The 17,412-nt window shown below is 28.4% G+C and overlaps 1 protein-coding gene across 2 annotated transcripts in view; it reads right to left on the bottom strand.

The window, feature by feature from the left end:
- Positions 1 to 17,220, bottom strand: part of Smurf (SMAD specific E3 ubiquitin protein ligase) — a 157,123-nt gene extending 139,903 nt beyond the window's left edge. For both annotated transcript variants that reach the window (XM_075374744.1, XM_075374746.1), the window contains exon 1: positions 17,076 to 17,220. In XM_075374744.1, the coding sequence (XP_075230859.1) occupies positions 17,076 to 17,130 (55 nt within the window). In that variant the 5' untranslated portion in view covers positions 17,131 to 17,220. The remainder of the gene's footprint in view (positions 1 to 17,075) is intronic.
- Positions 17,221 to 17,412: the final 192 nt, after the last annotated feature.

Below are 17,412 nucleotides of genomic sequence, written 5' to 3' on the forward strand. Positions count from 1 at the left end.
TTAATTAGGAAAATCTCAAACACTGTAAAAAAAAGAAGTGGACATTAAAAAAATCAGGAAAAAACGTGCTTTTTTAATAAGCTAAATTACATGCCTAACGTATTAATTTAATTAACAAACAACGCTAACATATGGTAAACAGAAAAGGACACGCTGTCCTTATTTATTAATGTTTACTGATTTATTATTATTAATATTTTAAACACAAATGGAAGTATTCTATAACTATCGTAAAAATAATAAAAAAATAACGATAATCATATTTAGGGTGACGATAAATTAATTTAATTAGACAGACCTACTTACTTGTAAGTGCTAAGTTAATCTGATTACTGAATATATTTTTTTTCCAGGTCACCATACTACAAGGCTAAACGGCCTTGTTAGGGTGAGAAGGTTGTATATTATTAACTTAATCCGATCAACCAATGTTTTAAATATTTGGAAAAAAATAAGTTAGGCGCAATGAACAGAACCAAGGTAAAACGACAATAAGCCGAAAAATTAAAAAAAATACCATTATCGATTTCAGGATAATCGATAACAACTAAACGATGGATAACGAAATAAAAAAAAAATTATTGCTTTACTGGTATCAGCTATTAATAATAATAATAATACAAGTTACAATATTGTAACAACTTGCATAACGAGTTTTAAAAAATTAGTAACATATAGAAACATAACATAACAAGTACCCGCTTAAAGAATAAGATTTCAGAAAGTTTAACATTATTTTTAACTGGAATTATTATGAATTATAATTTACATTTTATAAAAATCTAGATTACGGATAAGTTTCAAAGTAAATACGGTATAAATTATTAAAAAAAAAAAAAAATAATAACCAACGATAAAATATCTTATGTAGTCGACTTTACAAAATTTATCTTGATATAATCTCCTTTAAAATTTCTCTCTTTTCTGTTTAGCCTCCGGAACCACCGTAAAGGTATTACTTCAGACGATGAATGAGAATGATATGTATGAGTGTAGTCTTGTACAGTCTCAGGTTGACAGTTCCTGAGATGTGTGGTTAATTGAAACCCAGCCACCAAAGAACACCGGTATCCACGATCTAGTATTCAAATCCGTATAAAAGTGACAACCTTTACTAAAATTTGAACCTTAGAATTCTCGACTTCGAAATCAACTGATTTGCGATGACGAGTTAGCCACTTAGACGAACCCGGTGGGCTCTATAAAGATTTAAATAATTTATTATGAAAAAAAAAATCCCTTTCGGCACGCCGGAAGGCGAAGGTAGATTTCACCGGTGCTAAATAGGGGATAAAAAAATGTTCACCTCTAAGTTAAGAAAAAGTTCAAATCTACTAAATACAATGGTTGCATGTTTAGCATACGACAAGGCCCATCTTACAATTCCAGCAAAATTTTGGTCATCCCTTGCCGTAAGGGTTGGTGATATCAAAAATCGTTTCAGGTACTGTTTAGAGGACTAACGACCAACCGATTCAATGGTGTGCCTATAAAGGGAGGTATGATTTTTTTGTCTTCGAAACCCCATTTTTCCACCCCCTGAACCAATGGTTGGCGATATCAAAAAAACTTTACTTAGATAAGTTTTAGGCTCTTGTCCTAAGAATAGTAGGAACTTTAAATGAATTCGATATTTTTTTTAGTAAGAAAGTTATAGCGATATTTTGTTTTTTCGAAAAAGCCACCCCATTTCCTCCCCAATGTTCCGATTCTGGGTCGAGTTATTTTTAGGAAACAATTTGAAAGTGCTTGGCGCAAAGTTACGGCGGTTATCGTGTCCACAAGAAAGTGATATATATAAATTAATGTATAAACTTTTGAGCTGAGGTAGTTTTAGGGTGTGGGGGATGTGAAACGCGAATATATTTCGAAATTTTCCGGACGTCAAATCATGGTACCTATTACAATAGGTAAGCTTTCTTATGAAATCTTTTTATACCTAAAAAGATGAAGAAAATCATAGGCTTTTTTAGATAAGAAAGTTCCGAAAAAAAATTAATGAAAAACTAGTAACATTGAAATTATAGACGAATCTATAACTAATTTATGAAAACTCATTTCGTGCAGCAATATTTAATAATTGCAAATCGTTGAATAGATGACAATCTACAAAAAACTGCACGGTTCCTACATATGAAATTTAGAAAGAAAGCCGGATTTTAATTTAGTATTTCATTTATTAAAATCCGATAAACTCGGCTCGTATCTATACTTATTAAAACATTTTATTGTGTTATATTTTCATATACATATATTATACACGAGTAACTAATTTTCCTAACCAATCGCTATTTATCTACTGTATATATATATATATATAGTTACATTAATAAATAACTACTAATTAAAAAATGTTTTATTTTACGCTAGTGTTCCATTTGTTAAACGGATTATTTCGATTTGTGCTCATTATCTTTTACGGTTTGTAAGAAATTACGCTAGAACGACTTTATCTGTTTTAACAAAACTTGAATTAACTAATGAAATTAGTTAAAGCAACTAATAGGAGTGACATCTTATCAAAGTCTGCTTGAAATATTAATCAATGGACCGCACCCCCATGACGAAAAATAAATGTTTGGCATTTAATCGTTCAGAAAGTACTTTAAAAAAATAAAAGAGATATAAAATGTAAAATGACAACATATTAAACTCGATTTGGTACATTTTTTATTTCATTTATACGTACAAATGTAATTTAATAAAAGATTTAAGGCGAAAATTAAAGCAAATGAATAAGTTTATGTAATTTTCATAAGAACTTTTTAAAATTTCAAATTTGGGGGGTTCCTTCCCCCCATTACTTACAAAAGAATAACTTTTTATGATTAGTACGCAGTAGTAAAATTTTAAGTAATTTCCGTAATTTTTTTTGGAATTTTAGGGTTCCCTTACGGAAATAAATCTGGTACATATACAAAACAAGCGGGTTAAAAAACCTAAAAACAATGGTGGTCCGTTATCCACTCTGTGATACAAGACCCAACGAAATTTACTAAGAAAAAAAAATTATACGATTTGAAAATCGATTAAAAAATTCAATGATTTCTCACAACTGAATCTCTTACTTGTAAATGTTTCATAATTTCAAATAATTTTCACGGAATAAAGCTTGATATTAATATTTGACATTCGAATTAAAAAAAATTCTCATCACATTAGGTACATGTAGAATTTTTATTCCAACCGATGAAACATTTTTTACGAGGTATAGCTGCAATATCATCCGGAGTGGAAAACTTATTAAAAAAAATTGATAAGAAAAACAAAATCAAGTTTACGTATGTTTTTTTTTTTACTTGAAAAAACAATTTAAATTTTAAATAGTTTATTTTTTCACAAGAAAATATTTTGAAACCGTTAAGATGTGTTCCAGTATATTAAAACATATTTAAAAGTAAAGAAAAACCCAAACATTAATTCAAGTACACCAATTAAAAGTTCAAAGAGACATCGTTTAATAAATTATTTAATGAGGATAGTCTAGACTTTCAGCTCGATACAGTGGACAGATGTTTTTGTTTTAAAACAACGTTACATCAGTTATTAAAAAAATTCATAATGACATCATAAAAAGATATGTTACGTATTTCTTCAAATTAATTTATTTTATAAATATAAAAATATTAGTAATTTTAACTGGAAATAGCTTTAATGATTAAAAAAAGACAGGAAGTTTTGCTAAAAGGATTTATTTTAATAAGTAATATTTTGCTTTCTGAACAGTTTATTTTAATTCTAAAAAATCATATTCGCCTATTCTTAAATTAAGGCAATAAATTATTCTTGTTCGGTAATCGTCAAGTTAAAATAGCTGAAAAAACACAAAGAACATCCTTTAAAACATCTAATAATATAAATAAACATATATCGTTTACATTTTAACAAAGTTAAAAAATCCGCCTTAAAAATGAGAAAATACAAGTCTTTTAAATTTCGACTTCAACTCGTAATAAAAAAATAAAGTAACATTAAACAAATCTTACTTTAACATAGACTTACAAACAGGCCAGATTTAAATAAATTAGATATAATTTTTAATTTTTTTTCTTGTTAAAAAAAATATTTTTCATTTTTCCATATATTTTAATTTAAAATATGGACAAACTACAAAGAAAAGCTGTCCATACGAAAATAAAACAGTTTCCAAGAAATAAAAAAAAGGGAAACTCCTACATCTTGAACAAAATAAGTAAATACAGAGAAACGCCGTAAAGACACTACTTACAAAGTACGAGTTAAGACCTTATGGAATGCGGGAATTAATTTTTTTCAACGGAACTATTTTGAATAATCAGGATGAGAGTGTTTATATAATTATTATTATTCTACAACAATTAAATATCGAACGACGATAAATATTATAAATATTTTATCTTCATAGGACATTTATTATGAAGACAAAATGTCTTCATAAGGAGTACCACCTTTCGCGAAGTCCGTACACCACATTCCGGAACGCAATCATTCCGGGGTTTTTGATTATTATTAATTGAATAATAAATAAATAATTACATTCAGTTCAATGTACCAACAGAATGTAAATATCTCGGACAAATCAATAAAAACGGAACAAAGCTGTTTTAGAAATCCGGAGATTAAAATTGGAAAAATTTCCTAACCAAAAAAATTTACAAAAGAATCTTTCTATAAACGAAAAACTGTTGCATTACACCAGTTATCTATATATGAAATTGAAACAGCAAATCTGACTACTAGAAACTCTTCAAAATCGAAAGAAAATTTACGATCCCCCCAAAAAAACCAGGGTACAAACTAAAATCAAATAGAGAAATTTATAAAACTCAAGATTTGGAAATCACAATTAGAAAAAGATTAAAAATTCTTCGATCACACGATCCGAATGAATACAATAGATGAAACAAACAAATTTTTTGAAAAATTTAGAGAATAAGTCAAACAGGATAATAAAAAAGATGAAAGAACTTCGAAACAAAAGAAAAAAAAGGAGTGTTTGGATCGACTGAAATTTACAGAAATAATATGTAATGCAAAGGTTCTTGTGGAAGAAGGGAGAAAGAATACCAGAAGAAAAATGAGGGCACTCCGAGAAAATAAAGGAAATACGGAAATGATATTGAGATGGTCCCTAACAGGCCGCTTCGAATCAAAATAAAAAAAGATTATTCAAAATCATTTTGGTTAATTTATAAGTAAAAATTTATTTACCACGACTAGAATCAAGTCTTAGTAATAAAATAGAAAACGAATTTAAATTTAATACGATTTCAGGAATCCATTAATACAAATAAAAAAAAAAAAAAACAACGAATAGTAATATTTCAATACATCGAACAACTGCAAGACGCACATTAACAAAATCACACATTCTAAGAATTAAAATATAAACATTCTATAAATATATATGACCTTGTTATAATCAAATATATATAATGAACTGTGTTAACGTATTACAATGTAGTTAACACGAAATAAATTGTGTAATAAAACAAATGACAACTAAAGGCACGTGGTTGACAACAGCTTTCACTGGAGGTAGCTCGATATAAGGTAAATCTAAACAAATGAGCCGGTATTTATTACAATAGCAATCAAGCAGTAGTCTCATGCTTGTTACTCTATAGTCGCGCCGTTACTTAATTATCACTTTCCCTAATACAATTATTACTGTTGCTGTAGTAACTACACTACCTGTTACTCTACAAACGAGAATCTTCACACAATCAGTCCGGCTATATAAGAATGACGCTAACATAAATAACATGAGCATAACAATGTAATTTTAACCAGATTTCTATTCCGTCATACTATACAACCGGAATAAAAAATTAATTGCTGGACAATTTTCCTGTTAAAAACATTAAACAGATTAGAGGACTGAATATCGCCTAGAAGGTATACATACAATTGAAGCGATAGACACGGCGTAATGATTTAAGAATTTAATTTAGCACATTACAAAATATACTAATACTTGGAAAAAAAAAAACAGATTAATTTTAAATTAAGATCTCTATTCTCATGCAATTCTTTATTTCGTCATCATAACCTCTTAACAACCCCACCCCTATATTTTTATGAATCATTATTACTTTATTAACACCGATATGTAATACGCTAAAAAAATTATTATATTTTCCATTCATGGGCAACGTTTTTATGGAAATAAAACCTTTACTCTACAGTACATTATGCTTGTAATTCACTCTTTTCCGAAATAAAATGTAAATCGTTAAAAAAGTATAAAACAATTAACATCTAAATGGTCTTGTAGCGTTAACGAGTGTTACTGTATCTGATATAAAGCATACATTTTTTGTCCTTGGTCCTTAATTTAAATCTCTTGTTAACCGCACCCTGCTATTTTGTTTTGTATAAAATTTACTTATATTATCATCATCACCATCACCACCACCACCTGGAAATTATTTTTATATTTTGGATTTTATATTACTATTTCAACTTTTCATGCATTACTAGAGAAATAATTCTCAGTTTGGCAACATATATGAAAATTAAATATTAATATTAACATGGCTTATTGGCATATGAGCAGTTTTTCATGTGTGTCTCTTCAAGTACGTCTTTTGTGTAGATCGAGTGTCATTTCGATACCTCAATTTGTAAAGCGACCAAATAACTATTTTACTGAAGGTTGCGGATTCGATCCACGATTTATAAATGGTCATTTTATTCATCGATTAAAGTACGTATCAACACTTCATTAAAATTTTACACACACACACACATATATATATATATATATATATATATAAGTGAAATACTGATGTATGAATAAACAGCCAAAAAATTATGGTTTTTATGGAGAATAAAACGTTGAACAAAACAAATGTTTCAGGAATATATTAATATCTTTGTATTCAGAAAAAACTGGGAAATTATAATGAAGTTTAAATAGCAATAATATCAATATTAGCTGTTTCACAAAGCCTAAGGAGCATTCGTGAGGTGTACCAAGCACACGCTATGAAGTCGAGGGCTAGCTAGCGGTTTTCTCCTCAGACGCATGCATACATACATACATACGCACTCAGTCAAACATCAAATAACAACAACCTATTCCATAAAACACATAATACGAGTCCTTTTGAAGGAACCTCTTAGCATAGTTTAAACGGTCTGTTGTGATAAATTTCTGGTTTCTGGAATTTTGACGTTTTATTATTGCTCATGAGTGTATGAACGAGTACTCATTTTCAATTTGTTAATGAGCTTATCTATAAACAAGATTTCAGCAAATACATCCAGAAAACGTCACAGAGATGTACCTTGAACTAATAAAAAAAAAGAGCATTTCTAAAAGTAACATGCATTAGACATAAACAAATAAAAATGTTGTTACTTTTTAATTGTACACCGAAATGAAGCTAACAAGCTAATAAGTCAAAGTAATTCCCAAACTGATTTAAAGATTTGTCCTGACTATTGTGGGGGGACTCAGTTTATGTTAAAAATTTAATGTTAAATGACCACCAATCATGTTTTACTTTAGCCAATGAAATTAAGCAACAAGAATCCATTTTTATATCTGAATAAGCCATAATTTAAATGGCAGAACTAATTTTTTCCAACCAGATGGTTGTTTAGGGACTAACTGGATTGACACTTTCCAGAATGAGAAATCTTTTGTAACAAATTAACTTGGATGAAATGATAATAATGGATAGTGTGTCCAATGTCAGCATCTCAAGCCAATGGTATTTTCCCTATAGATTCTTACTTACTTTCTTCTGTTTAGCCTCTGGGAATCACCGTTCAGGTGTTATTTCAGAGGATGATATGTATGAGTATAAATAAAGTGTAATCTTGTACAGTCTCAGTTCGACCATTCCTGAGATGTGTGGTTAACTGATACCAACCACCAAAATACACCAGTATCCATGATCTAGAATTCAAATCCGTATAAAAATAACTGACTTTACTAGGACTTGAATGCTGGAACTCTCGACTTCCAAATTGGCTGATTTGAGAAGACGCGTTCACCACTAGACCAACCCCGTGGATTTTTCCCTGTAGATTCTGATTAGGCAATATTGCACTCCTTTCTTTACACTGAAGGATAACTTCAAAAGATGAAAAATAAACAGCAGACTTTCATTTCAGTTGAAATCTTTTCTTTTTTTTCATTCACACAATGAACTACTAGTAATTTTACATTATCAAATTTTTATTCAAGGGAACTTTGAAATGTCATACCCTAAAAATAAACATTAATAATAAACAATCTCGTTACAGTGAAAGTTGTAAATCATTAACAGCTTGTAAATCTTGCAATGAGCTACAGTGATCGTTAATGAATGCAACTGTATCCGTATAGTAGTAGGAATGTAGCTCACCTTAGAAAAAGCCTTTATACATTCAAGAGAAAATAACCAGATGAGGAATTGTCAGGTAACTATATTGGAAAACAAACAAAATTTTCTATTTCACTTTTACCAACCTTTTTTAGTAATCCGTGAAAATAGTGGAAAAGAAAACAGCCGTTACAAAAGAAAAAGATATTGAAATTCTCTATAAAAATAGTCTTTGCCATTTTTAATTGAAGGATATTTCTATAAATTGATGAAACACTTTATGGTTGCTTCTTCCTAAACCTTCCATGTTCAGGGGAAACAAACAAATAATTATCGAGCTGGTAGACAATGCATACACTTCATCATCTACTACAGAATCTTGTATATTTTATACACAATATAAAACATAAATTTCCCATCAAGTGATTACATTTTTATCCCTGTTTGGTTTGGCTACAACTGATTATAATTGATTAAAAAAACTTAATATCGTATACTGCTGAATTAATCACATGTTCAAAGATAAAAAAAATAACAGGTAACCTACAAACTACAAATATTTAAATAAAAAAAACTAAAATTGTATTTTTATTAGTAATAAAAGGTAACAATTAAAACTTGAGACTTGACCACATATAGATGATGCTGTGAGTTTTAAAACAAAACTATGGTATCTTGTAAATCAAAGCAGTCAAGCTCATTTATTAACAAAAGCATAATTACAGATAAGCAAAACATTCATTAAGGCTTGAAAAATAACATGTATCAACATATATTATCAAAGATGCATGATAACACACACACAAAATTAAAAACTTAATGTATAACAATCTTAATTATGTTTAGCAATTCATATAACTTTCATACTTTTAGATTACTCAAAAAGTAAACTGTAGCTATAATACATTTTTTTTTACTCATTTCAAAAAGAAATGTAGAAGTAATACAGTAAAAACAAATTCATAAGCTAAAGGTTTCCACAAGGTAAAAATTATACCTTACGTAGGCATACAGGCCCAGTTTTACCCAATAATTTGGATTTTTGGACAACCCTCTTCAGTAGGAAATCAATAGTTCTGAGTGCCCATCCTACTACAGAGCAGATTCCAAGATAATAACTCCTATGATACTTAGAGGAAAGGAATCAAGGTTAATAAGATAAAGTATCGTCCATGAAGGAACTGCTTCACAAAATGGGGTATATTATTATCATACCATGACCATTTGCCAAATTATTAAGATAATAGTGGTTTAGTAAAATTAAAATAAGGATATATTGACTTAGTATTGTGGCAAACAAAATATCTTCTCAATTCACCGATTCTGGGTCTATGTCTATTCTTGAATAAATATTCCTCATGTTTGAGTCATTCATATTATGTGCAGTGTGATATTTATCTTGACACGATCAATCAGATTTTCACAAAGTATAAATAAAAGTTTATCTTATTCAGTTTTGTGTTAGTTAATACTATTTAAAAATTATTAAAAAAAAACTTTATTTGAGAGGGATTTCTTTTTTACATACGAGTATATTTGAAAAACAGCCTGCTTTTAGAGCCGGTACTGAAGGCCTGACTCTGGCTGATTATGTATAAGTTATTGTTATTATAAGATAATATTGATATTATGTATAAGTTAACTGATATTATAAGTTATTGATTATAACTGATTATGTATTATTGTAATAAGTAAAATGGATCCACCAAATCTCAAACCTTTTAATTTTAATCAAATGTACTCTGAGGAGATATTGTGTCATGAAACAACTTATTTAAAAGTTTTTTTCAAGTTATACCGGCCAAAAAAAGACCTTCAGAATCTCCTCTTTTTCAAATATACTTACGAAACCTATAGATAAAGTGTATGAAAGTTTGTTACCGTAAAACATCTGAATGGTTAAAAACACAAAAGAAAATTACAAAAAGTCATACTAACACAAACATTAACGAACTGAAAATTTAAAAACAAGTAAGCACACCATAAATCAAACAAGCCTGCTTTATAATAAAACTATAAATAATCACATAATGAAACAAGCACCGAAAGCATATTAGCACAATTAATGAGAGATTTCCTCCAGAAATGACCTACACTGCTACCAAATACATATATGAAAATTAGAAAGGAATCACTTTTTAAATTTTTGAACGAAACATTATAATAGCACAAAATGTAACTAGAAAAAAGATAGGGAATCTTTGTTCAAAATAAAATTTTAATTATTCATAACAATCCAATAATTTCTTTTAATATGTCCACTTTTTTAAATATGAAGTTCACCTGTAACACAAATATTCAAGACTGGTTAAAAAATAATATATTTATACACATCTTAAGCAGTGATCTGCTAACAGTAGAGCTGACTGAAGTTGATGCTAAAAATTTAGATGAAAAGATATTTCATATGTGATATTGAATGTAAAAACACACAATTATAGTGAGTTTAAAATTAAACAATTTTATGATTAAGTAAAAAAATTAAGTTTTTCAGCTAACTTTTTATTTATAAAAGTTATATTCTATTATTTTTTGCATTGATACCAACTTGTTTTATAATTATATAATTTGTATTTGACAATATTCTGCAATACAATTATCATGAAACAATTTTTAAATAAATATATATGAACCAAAGTCTGGTTGATTCAGAGGCCAGTGTAATGATCACATCTGGCAAACCAACCAAATGATTGGCTGAGCTGATAACAGCAATCTGACTATGGCTATACTAGCTATGTTTTTACTTATGAGTGTATGTTTAAATATTAGCTTAATAATTTTATTTAAAAAAACAACATTAATTTTATTACCCAAAATCTTTCTCTGCTGTTGTAGATAAGCAGTTAGTTGCATAATAACGGGCATGTCAAAAATGACTTCACAACTTTAAAAACTTTAAAAGTCTCATTTCATAGCAAAACATATCAAAGTTTTGACTCGTGTCATTAATTAGTACAAAATTTGGCCACCAGTACTGTCACCAGTGTTGTTGAAAATGGATGTATTTACTGGTATGGAACGTGCTCACTATGTGTTTTGGTTTCACGATTTGCAGTCAGCAACTCCAGTTCAATGTAATTTTCATACAGAGAACGATAAGGAGCTTCCTAGCAGGCTACTGTAGAACAACTCAGAGAAAGCTATGCATGTAGTCTGAAGAAATCAACTCTACATGTGTTGCGAGACTGGTATTCCACGTGAGACTGGCATTTCATGCTAAATTACTCGTGCACACTATGTAAACAATTGCACTTGAAGTCATATAAACTTACCATGGTTCAACACATTACAGGTGATGACAAAGTTGCTCAGCCGCAGTTCTGTGTGAAAATGATGGATAGAATTTCAAACGATATATTTTTAAACAACGTAAGTTTTTATGCTGAATCAACATTTCACAATAGTGACAGGGTGAACACCTATAACGTCTGAATATGAACTAGCAAAAACTCTCATGAAACTTTGTAGCACTTGTGATAGCCCTAAGGGCAATGTTTTTGTCCTCAAAGCAAAAAAAAAAAACTGTAGTCCGTTTTTTTCCAGGAGACAACCATAAATGGTATAGTTTATCTGGACATGCTTCAAAATTTTATATTTCCTCAGTTAGGTGATGATGACCAAGATGTCTAGGACCAAGAAGTCAGAAATTTTCTTGATACTACATCCCAAATTGGTGGATTGGTCGTGAAGGTCGAACACTAGATTTTTTCATGCGAGGCTTCATTAAAGAGTTTATGTACAATCTTTGTCTGCTCATCTTGTTGATCTAAGACTTCGCAGCTGCAGAGGTAATGCCAGAATTGCTGGCCACAATGGAATGATATTGACTTCAGGTGGGATGTATATTGCATTACAAATCTAAGCCATATCAAACCAAAGTGAATGTTGGGTGACGAACTTGACGTGTTTTTCTATGAAATGAGACCTCAACTGAATCTAAGTTATTTCAATAAATTTTTATACGCTTTTAAAGCTGAGAAGTTCTTTTTGAATTAACTTAAATTAAATATGGTAAATTTGCCAACAGTAACAGAACAATGAAATAGAAGAGACAAATATTAAACTGTACAAGGCAGGTATGACATTATAACTAAAGAATGTATAAAATTTATCTTAAAAGTAAAAATTATTACACCTTTTTTTTTACTAAAAATTTGTACTTTGGCTTTGTAAAATTGCCAAGAAAATGCGGCTTTTATCATAATAATCCATGAGCTTGAAAATATTTTTGAATTATTCCAATTTAAGACTGCTTGGGAGGTTCTTTCAATTTGTTATCAGTTGCAAATTGCTGGGCATCCAAACGGTACTTCAAATTTTGAAGCAGTTGAAAATCACAAAGATCTATGTTCAAATTGTATGGAGGATAATTGAAAATGTCACATTCAAATGTGATTCTGTTACACTGAACAATATAAAAATCTGTTCAGTTCCTTGCTCAACGATTGATGGTTCTGAATGGCACCAAATAACTTGTATTGCATTACACAGTACACTTTTGCAGTAATCAATGCTCTATGTTAGCATCAACATGGACACAAACTAATTTTGCTAATAATACATTTTCCTTAATCTGCTTGCGTAGTTACAATAGCAAGTATGAATTTTACCAATGTAATGTTTTATGGATCCAAATATCTACCATAACAAAAAACAATCTATCAGCCATCAGCAAATGAACTATTTTACTTAAATTAAAACTTCACTACTCACTTAAATTACCCACAGATATGTGAAGCAAATGGTAAACTACAGCTAACAACATCGAGAAACTACCTGATCTTGTGCTGCACAGGTGTCAAAAATTTCTTAAGAGAAATGACTAAATAGTTGTTACTCCAAAGATAAGTTACAAACAAGAAGAGATTAAGAGAAGTAAATAAGAAAAGGTTAGAGAACTGTACAAAGCAAGTAATAAATTACAAAAAACTTACTCAACACAAAGAAGGAATAAATTCAATTCAACCAAAAATGAAATTATAAGAAAAATAAATGTACAGTTTTTTTCCAAGAACAACTAAAGCAGCTTTAATTATAATTAAACAAAAATAAATTAAATTAAACGTGTTTTCTTACAACACTATGATCTAACATAATTTTCAAAATTATGTAAATGTATTACTCGAACCAAAATATTAATATATGCAATATTCTATTCTCAAAAATAGATAACTGAAATTTTAAAATGTTATTAAACTGAAATTAAAAACAAAAATCTGATTAAATTATGAATTTTTCTTTAACATGAATAACATTAAATTTACAAATTTACAATAAACATAAAACAAACAAAAGCGTGATGAAGCAGTTAGATATTTATATAATGAATTCTCCTATTATTCATTACAGGACATTACAGTAAAATGAAGGAAACTAATAACAAACAACAGGTCTTTCCACATGGGTAATAAACCAGAAATAAAATTTAACAAGGTAATAATAAACATGGTATAACAATGAATAACAGCAAGATATCTTTATATATGTTTTGTTTTATCAGGAAACATAAAAAAAAGAATTTAAGTAACTTGACAAAAAAAAATTGTTTACATGTAATTTAAAAAAATTACTAACTTTTACAGTATGTTCTACAAAGCCCTATGCTCTAAAATAAAAAATAAATAAATAAAAAATTAAAAGGAACACTTTTAACACATGTACAATATTTGAAAACAAACAATAGGCTAAATTATAAGTAAATAAGCAATGTTACTTGAGAGGGAAAAGATTTGTAAGCTCTCCTAGAAAATTCTAAAATAATATTCGTAATCTACTAATTACAAATGGTTTAACCTAGACCAATTTGCAACACTTTAAAAGAAAAAGAAAACTTTATTTTATAACAGCATTCATAAGCAATGAGCAAGTTTTCATGACTACAAACAAACTTGTACAAAAAAAAAGCTGGAAAATTTTTCGGCTTCACTGTAAAAATTATGCAACTCTGACTAACAAGGGTAGGAAAACATTTTGCAGACTCAGACTACTACTTTGCAGGAAAAATTATAAACTCTTAATTGTAATAACCTCATCAGTCAGCACATTAACATAAATATACAACATATGGCAGTACATAAATAGTGGTTTATTTGCTATAAACATAGACAGACTTAATAAATATTGCGCTTTATTAGTCAACTGATAAGATTTAAGCCTGCCAAAAGATGCTGATTGAATTGTGTAAAAAAAAAATCATTCTACCCTTTGAGTAAAATTTTAATCAATATGGACCCCCATAGTGACCACATCACCCCACCCCCTTAACCAATTGTAACCAAAAATAGGCAGGATCAATGACTCATTTTCAGAAATTATACAAAATTTCATAAAAAAATCAATAACTCAGTCTAAAGATATCAAGCAAACGGTATCCAATGAAAAAAAAAATATATAGGCTTAGCACCCCGTAAATGAAACTGTCAAAAATTCATACCCAGTGACATACTGATGTAATTGAATCGTCTAATTAGTACAAGAATGAGCAACCTTGAGTCTAGAAACGCCAAAAGAGAAAAAGTTTTTTCTCCATATCTTCTTGACCAACTGTGTTCAAAATTAAATGAGATATTGACCTAATTAGTATACTTTCCCTTGTATAGATATATATTATTAATATAGACAGAAAGGAAAAATATCTAACCTCACAATTTTATTCTAAGCAAAACATACACAACTTTATAAATGCAATATTGTTAGACCAAACACAAATTTACGTGTAAAGATAATTAAGGATTTTTCATGAATGATAAAAATTTTCTCACCTTAAGAAAATTTTAATTCTTTATTTATAAATTGTCACTTTAATTACTTTACATTTTTTCATATATTATTTCCACTACTAAATGTTGACTGTTGGGTTATTATGAGTATTAGCTGTTTATGGTATTGGTTCACTGTTTGTGTATAAAATACATGATTGAGATAGTATCATATGAATGGTTACAGAGAGATGAATACTAAATATATTTTTTTAAATTAACATATATACACTTAAGTTTATTTGTATTATAATACAAATGTTAATAATATACAATTACAATTTAAATTGTTGTTTAATTATTTTTTACTTATTTTATTAATAAAAGTCAATGAAAGCAATACATATGTGTATTTTACAACGTAAAATGATATAATTAATAAAATATAAGGATTTATTTATAAAAATAAAGAATGACATAAAAACAAATTTCTGTTAAGTTAAAAACATTAATTTAAATGTCAGCCAAAAAGATTAATAAACATTAAATGATTAAAATAGTAAACTGTAAAGCTAAACTACCTATTTTGAAGCATCTAATTTAAATTCATAACAATAAACTAATTACATCATTAATCCATATTATTAATACAACTGCACAAAAAGTTTCAACAAAAAAATTAAACTATAATTTATTAAAATTTATTTTGATACATAATAAAAAATAACAATCAAACATTACACACACAAACTTAATCTATACTACAATATCTTCATGAAATTGCTACAATTTAAATTAATGATTACAGGAAATAAAATAAACATATTTATTACAACATAATTATCTAAAAACTCATGTTTTCTTTATGTTAAATATAAAATATCAATCATCATTACATGTAAATTTCTAAGCATTTTATACAAATTTAATAATTATCTGAATCGATAACATATTCATAAGTCCTTTTTAAAGCTTTAAGATTTATTCTCTTAAATAAAACTAAATCTTGCACAAGGCTTAATAATTCATAATTTTTTTTAATACTTGAATCTCCATATGTGGTAGTATCACTTCCTGAACCTTTTAAATATGTGAAGATATGCCATGTGCTGAACATTTTAAATATTTTAAAAACAAGCCAGACAACCTTAATGGTTATCAGAATAATGAATTTGTTCCAATAAAACCTTATGAAATGAAAATGACCAAAAATCAATACAACAAAACTGATTAATCACAATTATAAGGTAATGAATATAACATAAAATTTGTGCCTAATTAAAAAAGTATAAACATCACCAATATATAACAAAAAGGCTTTCTGTATTTACTAATTAATAAAGATGAAGTGGTTAAAAAAGACAAATTAATAAATTAAAGTCACCGCTCAAAATACAAACAGCCTTTCAAGAAATATTCATTTCATATCAATAAATATATTGAACTTACATGCAGAGGACACATTTTGTATCATATATACAATAAACAGCTGCCAACAAAAGTTCTGTAAAATTCAAAACTTTACTTCCAATAACTAATTTTTTCCAACAGATTTTGTAACAAGTAATAGCATAGACTTGTTAACTTTTTGGATTACATATTATTAAAAAGCTAGCTAGTGACCTATTTACTAATAAAAAAAACATGCAAATGATAATAACTCGTTAAATTCTCAGTAAAATAAATATATGATAGAATCATCTGATAAATGTTTTATTGCAACAATGTCATTAGTTTTACAGAAATGTCAACTTCAATGCTATAGAACTTAGCCTAAAATGCGAGTTAAAACTGCATTCAATAATTATTAAGCCGCTACATAACTTAATAGCAAGAGAATTATAGAAATATACAAGATATTTATTTAGTATTTATAAAGAAAAGGTGTGGCGTGAACGATGCCATAATTGCGGTACAAAAAGAGCCCCAGGCACTAGCGGATATTCAAGTGGCCATGTTGAATAGCCTGTGTGTTACGAACAACGTAAACAGTGTAATTATTTCACAAAATGATAAGTAAATAAACACAAATAGCTTACAAATGAGTAAAATATGATTACTTTGTTTATTTACTTACTTGTTAGTCTAATTTTCATAGTCCCATTTCTCCTGCTACCGCCTGGATTTGACATTTTTTCCACTCATTGAGCAAGCACAACAGTACACTAATTGGCAATCATTTGTGATTTCTGCATAGCTACCAACATAATAATAAAACCACCTCCATATGGAAATTTTCATTGAAGAGTGTCAGAACAGTTGTAGCACTTGCTGTAAGGGACAAAATGTCTAAACCATAAACAAATTAAGTAATCGTAATTATACCAAATTAATAACATTATTTAAATATGAGGGTTTTGGCAAACAAATCATACACAACACAAAAAATGAAACCATATCAAGCCGTCGTCTAT

Source organism: Lycorma delicatula, chromosome 9 (genome assembly GCF_047948215.1).
Source record: "Lycorma delicatula isolate Av1 chromosome 9, ASM4794821v1, whole genome shotgun sequence".
Lineage (NCBI taxonomy): Eukaryota > Metazoa > Arthropoda > Insecta > Hemiptera > Fulgoridae > Lycorma > Lycorma delicatula.